This window comes from Varanus komodoensis, unplaced genomic scaffold (genome assembly GCF_004798865.1).
Source record: "Varanus komodoensis strain SLA01 unplaced genomic scaffold, ASM479886v1 scaffold32, whole genome shotgun sequence".
Lineage (NCBI taxonomy): Eukaryota > Metazoa > Chordata > Lepidosauria > Squamata > Varanidae > Varanus > Varanus komodoensis.
The window spans coordinates 12,449,639-12,456,853 of NW_025335798.1; the positions used below are offsets into that span (position 1 = coordinate 12,449,639).

The 7,215-nt window shown below is 35.5% G+C and overlaps 1 protein-coding gene across 5 annotated transcripts in view; it reads right to left on the minus strand.

Moving 5' to 3' along the window:
* Positions 1-7,215, minus strand: part of ZNF148 (zinc finger protein 148) — a 54,463-nt gene that overhangs the window by 15,914 nt on the left and 31,334 nt on the right. For 4 of the 5 annotated variants that reach the window (XM_044438174.1, XM_044438171.1, XM_044438172.1 and 1 more), the window contains 2 exons: positions 5,701-5,824; positions 5,040-5,123 (listed from right to left, as the gene is read on the minus strand). In XM_044438174.1, the coding sequence (XP_044294109.1) occupies positions 5,040-5,123; positions 5,701-5,824 (208 nt within the window). The remainder of the gene's footprint in view (positions 1-5,039; positions 5,124-5,700; positions 5,825-7,215) is intronic. The other variant, XM_044438175.1, reaches the window with a different exon arrangement.

The window sequence follows — 7,215 nt, forward strand, 5'->3', positions numbered from 1 at the left end:
GCTTCCAGTTTTCCCCCTGAGCACACAGTGGAAGCAGAAAGGGAAGGATGGTGAACACAACTGAGGCTTGTGACTGCTTGCACTTGTTTACATATTAATGCACCAGGCCCCATAAATCTGCTAATTTTGCTACCCGCCTAGGATGAAAAACAGCTGGGCATCATGCATATGACAGGCCATAGCACACTCCTGGTGGTCATAAGCTGTGCAGGTCTAATTTATATTGCACCAAATATATTGTCCAAGAAAATACTCTAATAACTCTCTGAAATTTGGCCATTCTACAGCAGAGGCAGAGAATCCTCTGGCCACATATCTTCATTTCTAGTTGTGCTATACTGCTACCAGTTAAACAGGTCTTAATATTTTTCCTTTTATCTCCCTTCTTAAGTTAAACACACACACACACCTGTTTAATATGAAGTTTTCGATTTTGTATTGTAAAATTGCAATGATGTTTTAATATTTTTAATAAAATGTGTCTTTTTTAATGTGCTTTGTGAACTGCCCAGAGAGCTTCAGCCATTGGGCAATATAGAAATTAAATTAATGAAACAAATAACATCAGAAGACCAAAGAACCGAATTATACCATTAGAGGGGATATCTTTATTGGAGTCTGAACTGTTGTTCTTAATAGCTAGGCTGAATCCTACAACTTACTTACCTGGAAGTAAGCTTGGATAAATTATATATACCTGCTATAAATGACCCCATAGCCTGTAAGAAATAGATAGTAGTCCCCCCAGCCCACCCCCAGCACTCTGGAAGTATATAAACTTAGAATGAGGAACAATGGTTTCTAGCCTGGAGGGAGCAGAGTATAGAAGACAACACAAATAACTACGAGAACTAGTTATTAGAGCATAGTCTTTTCCCAAATACTATGGAATAGATCTATGCTTTTCAGAAACTAGTGCCATCTAACAACTCTCCTAATCCCACTGTTGTGTGTGGGAGACAACACCCCAGTAAGAGAGACTGCAGGATAACATATAGAGGGGTTATATTATAACTGTACTGGTTCTGAGTAAAAGGACTACTGGGTTTAGGTTTCCTGCTTCTACAGTCACACTCCAAGTCACAAGATACTGGTACAGTATTTCCATGTTGTTTCTTTAATCAATATGATTTCTCAATCAGTTTAGCAAGCTCTGAAAACGCTCAAGGAGTATCACATTTCAACAACAGCAACAAAAACAGAATTCAGAGGAAGCAACAAAGAAGCAAGACTGAACCATCAACTGTGATACACAAGTGAAAATCACAAATACTGTGTTTAATGAAACTCCCATAACATCTGCTTTATTTTTAAGAGCTTCATGTTCAGATTTAGAGAGTATGAGCTTATAACAGAAACTTCAGTGAAAACAAAGCATTTCTACATTGTCTTCTCCAGAATCATGATTATTAAGAGCCCCATATCAAAAAAAAAAAAAAAAAAAACCACCAAAAACAAAATGCTGAGGTTGAACCATTTCCTACAAGTGTGTTTTCCTCTGTACCATGAAATTAACCATTGAAGTGCAGTGGCTGAAGTGTTGTACTTCAACATTTGAGAGGAAAAGGCAGGATAAAATTAGTTTCAAAATGTTCAAAATGTAACAGAGTCACACGGAAGCGTCATGTGTTGCCCGGTAAATGAAGGTAACAGTATCTCAGAACCAGGGTGATTTGACTTAACTTTTGAATTTATTTAATTATTTGGCAGTCCGTGGTTCACTGATGCATTTTATATATACAAAATAAGAACTTCAGAGTTAGGGCAGTAATAATTTGCAATCCTTGAGTATTCAGTTCTTGCTTAAGAACATGAAATGCTATTCTGGATCAGATCAAAGCTCATGTAGTCTAGCACTGTTTGCAAGAATCCCAGCAACCAGAAGTTGCTGGTGATTCACCAGAAACTCATCAGCAGTCAACAAGTAGTCTGGCAACTATCTTTTAGATATCAACCAACAGTGGATCATCCCTCATCAACTTCCTTTTTTCAAGGAAACTTGAAAAACAATTTAAAATATTCCTCAAAGAGCCTGGCTACTAGTAAGTAACAACACAGAAAAGAAGGCTAATAATGTATATAGGAAACTGCACTATATTCTATTAGATGTTTTCCAATCAAACACAGTATTGTCTGTCTTCTGTGACTCTGCAAAGTCTTAGGCAAAGTTCTCCCACATCACATGGAAATACAAAAGTTGAACCTGGAACCTTCTGCATACAATGCACTGAACTATCAAGTTCCCCCCACACACTTTTAAATGGCATCTATTTTAGTGATACAATTCAGGATTGTGTAAATTGACAACTTTTACCCTAAACATGAATGATTCTTCTGTAGTTCTATTAATCCCTTTGATGAAAGCACTTATGGATGTTCATATTGGGTTACACTTATAAAGAAGTTCCAAGTGTTTTATCTTCCTTTCTTTTTCTAAACATACATACACATAGACATGGGATGAAATCTTGCAAGGCTATCATTTATTTCAATTGGAACAAATTGTTCCAATTGCCAACTTGCCTATTGACCAGCACTGGTCATCAGGAAAAAAAAGATTTGCACTGGCTCCCTGCTGTTAATAGCATTGATTATCTGCAGATTTAGTGTTTCCCTAGGTGGTAAGATGAAGTCTTTCCTCAAAGAATTCTCATAAGCTACATTTTAAAAGTGAGAGGGTTGGGGAAGGCAGAGACAAAGATAAAAGCATAGGGTAGTCCTACAGTGCAAAATGTTCTGGTACCTTCGTGTCTTATACATGCTCAGGGAAGGTAAAGGGTAGTGAGAGGTCTGAGCCTTGCAATTAATTCCTGATCACCTGCATTGTCAGAAGGTAAGGAATAGCAGAACATATTTCTTCAAAAAGCCTAGAAACCATTATGGATAGATTAATATTCCCTCTAAGTCCTCTTCTGTTTCAGCAATCTCCCCCTGCATTTAAGAGAGTGACAACTAATCTTTAGAGAGCAATTTTCATGCAAGATTTATAACTGTTTTAATATACTGGATTAAGATAATCCTAAATACTAAAACTGATCAATGCACATTGACCATATTAAATGCAAATAAGATATTGAGATAGACTATTTCTTTCCCTATTTTCAGAAAAGAGTTTGGGGAAGCACCATGGCTGAGTGACAGAACACATGCTTTGCATACAGAAGGTCAAAAGGGACCAGAGTGACCTTGTATAAGGCAGCTCCTATGCTGAAGTCTGTGACTGCTGTATGAACCTGCATGCACTGCACAAATTCAGAATTTTGGCATCAGATAAAGAACTAAATTATAGATTATACAATATTCAATGAAAATTCCCCTGATGTCTTTAAAACACAATGAAAAGCCGCAGCTGCAGATTACGAACAGGAGCAGAGAAAGGAGAAGTGAGCAAAGAATGTATCTATCCTTTGCTCTGCCAGTTGTTTCCTTTGAAAATCTCCTCTCCTGAGCTATTTCCCCCACTATTATCCCTGTAGGGAGAAATGCAGTTTGAAGGGTTTATTTAGAGAGAACAAATAATCAGCAAGGAAAAAGTTTATGATCCTCCCTGCCCTCCTTCTCTGGTGCTGAATAGTTTTTAATTTGAAAAGAATTCAAGAAAAGGAGTTACACAGAACTCCATGTTGCATATAGCTGACTATGGATTACATTTTTTAAATTAAAGTAAGTCTGTAATTCTTTGTGTTTCTTTCCAAAATCCCACTGATGCTTGCCCTTTCACAAATAGATGTCCAATCTCATGCTTTTACTATCATCCTTTCCACACAGAAGTCTTCCTTTCTTCTGCAATCTTATACTTTATCATCAATAAGCATATGTTTTAACAAATTGTGCAATTTAAACTAAATCTATTTTAAAATAATCTGCATAAATATCTCAGTGAGACTTAAGTATTTTTACAAGTGACATTAAAAGTACATTTTATTCAATCCCGCATTGCTTCTTCATGTTACAAATTCATTGAATGAAAATATTTCTGTGTTAAATATGCTGCTCTGTGTGCCATTTTTGGTAGAAAGGTAAGCAATTAAATAAATAAATAAATAAATAAATCAAACCAAACACTGGGTTCCTATCCTTCAATGTACAGAAACACAGGCATTAATTGTGAAAATAGGCACATAGTTATTGTTGGAATAAAGTGCATTTCTTTGTAGATGTGAAATATACTTAATATTGAAAGCTTAAACTGGAAGCAGCAATACTGAAGAACAGCAGCAGAAAGAAGTCGGGAAAAGAGAAGAAAGCAAGGGCTGGAGAAAACAAAATGTAAGCCAGAGTGCAAACCCGCCAAATACTATTTAGACTAAGAGACAAACATTCCAAAGTTCTAGGGCATTTGTGCATGTGAGTCGCCTGTAAAAACAATATCCTGTTACGTTTTGGTTCCTTAAGTTTTATATATGTACACACAAAGTATTCAATGTTAGTAATTTAACAGATATGAAATCTCTCACCAAGCAACACTCTGTTTATTTACAAGCTTTACTTTTCTTTAAAAGAAGCTGAAAATTGGCATCTAGAAGCCCAAAAGGACCGTATCTCTAAATATTATAGAGGTAATGAAAGGCCATGCACCAAAATGCCAAAAACTGGTTAAAGCCAAGCCTGTTTACACAACGTGGTTTTCCAGAAGTAGAATTTTAAAACAAACAAAAACTAACTAGTTTGCTTTGGCCCTCTTTTTTCTCTTTGTCTTTTGCTAAAGCTCCTTCTCTCGTCAATCATCTATATGTAAGTTTTTCAAAAAAACAAGGTGCAAATGCCTCGTGGTGAGACATTTTGGCCATGACAGTCTTGAAGTAGTCCTATTTATCCCTTACTGAACAGTAAATGTATTTTCTCCCAAGTTTTGCTCAAATCAGTTATCATTAACTTGGGGAGAGGGGGGCAGTGTAAAGGAATGAAGCAAAGCTGAATCACACACCTATATACTTTTATATATTAAAATCAAAACTATATAATTGCCCAATATTTGGCCATGTTTGGGAAAAAAAATTTAAGCACACCAGTAAAGATAGTCAAGGCACTATACTCACCAGTATGAATCTTCTCATGTCTCTGTAGCAGGTACTTCTGTATGAAACGCATCTCGCACTGACTGCACTGAAATGGTTTTTCACCTTAAACAATATAATTCCACATCTGTAAGTTAAAAGCTACAAACATTTGTTTCTAATAAATTCTGTTGAGAAATAAAATAGGTGACTACTGGAATCCAGCATTTGAGTGAATTCCAATATATTTTGGCATAAAAAGCCTTCCTAAACTATCTGGGCAAAAAATCCTGTCAGCCTATAATGCTAACAAAGGAGTATAACTCATGAAGAAATGCAGGTTGCACACTAAATTCTGAGGTCATATAGAAGCTAAACTTAAACTTATCTTTCACTTGTCCAAACAAGGAAGTTCTTCATTGGCCAAATAAGAATCCGGAGTCTTTTTTTTCAAACAGGACAAAACTAGTAATTGGACCACTTCAACACATTCTATCCATGTACATGAAGAGTAAATTTCAATAAATAAGAACATTATTTTCTGGTATTTTTGACACCTTGGTGCATGGAATATCTAAGCTTAGATGCCATGTTTCCTGCACTTTGGAATCCGAATTGTGCATTATTTCCATTATTCAGTGCATTGTTTTAAGATTCAGCAATTCTTTAAATGATAAAAATACAATTTAAATTCAAGCAGTACCTGTATGAATGAAGACATGCCTTTGTAAATGGTAGTTGGTTCTAAAGGCAGCATTGCAATGCTCACAAATGTGAGATTTGGTAGTTTTCAGACCAAGTGATCCATCCTCATTTATTGTAAGGATCTATTTTTAAAAGGGTAAAATTCAGTCTCATGTTAATTTCTAAAGATTTGTTTTAGATCCAAATGTTTACATAATGGAGAAAATCAAGCCCTTTTCTATAAGAGAGATAATAAACATTTACAAATCTCAAGTGATATAACAAAACTTTGCTTTTAAGATTGGTGAACTATATGAGTATATGGTACATTCAACAAAGAACTAATATACGCATTTCCTAAAAAAAGATTAATTCCTCTAAAATGTGTAAATCAGAACATTGTCGATGCTATTCTAACATATCAAAGAGTAGCACTATAAAGGAACTATAAGTCACTTTCCCGATATGTGATTATATCATGAGTGGAATCTTTAGTTCTACTCAGCTGAGCTAACAGCAACATAAACTTTACAGATGTTACAATAGACAGCACTTCATGTTTTTTCCCATGTTATTGTTAAACACCTGAAACACAACTAGCAATATTAGTTTTTGTTTTAGGGTTTGTTTGCTTTTTTGGTACAAACCTATTGGTTGACAAGAGTTTTGTTAATCTTACTTGGATGGATTAATAAAAGGATAGATGTGCACTGTATTTCTTTTGTCTAAGTAGATCATTCAGTTTTCAAATAATTACTTTTACATGTTAAGGTTGTTCTGACTAATAAAATGGTTCTGGACAATTGCACACCCTAACTGTTAAACTGGTAAATGAATAGCTGCAAAACATATTTATCTTCAATACTTGGGCAACTGACACACTTGACATTGGCCATCATGTATTTCCAGCAGCACGAAAAATACAAATTCATAATGAATTATGCTTCCTTCTGGAAAAAATGTAGTCTTTCTTGAAATTCAACCATTAACTTGACTTCTACTTTATTTTCAAAACAGCTAACATATATGTATTCAAATCTTTTCAAGAAGGTCCTTCTAAATACTATGGGTAGCATCCAATGTTATTCCCAAGTACAAGAGACCTATTGAAATAAAAAGATCTAGTCAAACTAACTGAAGTCCCAATCATTTCAATGGGTCTAACTCTACATAGGACTAACACTGTGTAGTACCTCTCCTTTCCAAAGTGGAACAAATGGTTGATCCAACAGTGCCTTTCCTTCAACAGAACAGAGTCTGCTGATGGAAGAGATTTCCCCTGCCACATTCTGCCCTCCACAAATCTTACTTCAGGGAGTTGGGGGACCATCCAGTGCTGATTTGGGAGTCTGCAAGGATGATGATGGAATCGGGAAGTCCACTTGCTCAGCACTGGAATTAAGCTTGCATCATTTAAATATTCCTGCTAGATGAAACTATAACCTTCAAAACAAATACTAGAAAATATATCTTCATTACCTAGCCTGCTTCCAAACTCACTTGTCAAGTTTGAGAGGTATTTCTATACAATACT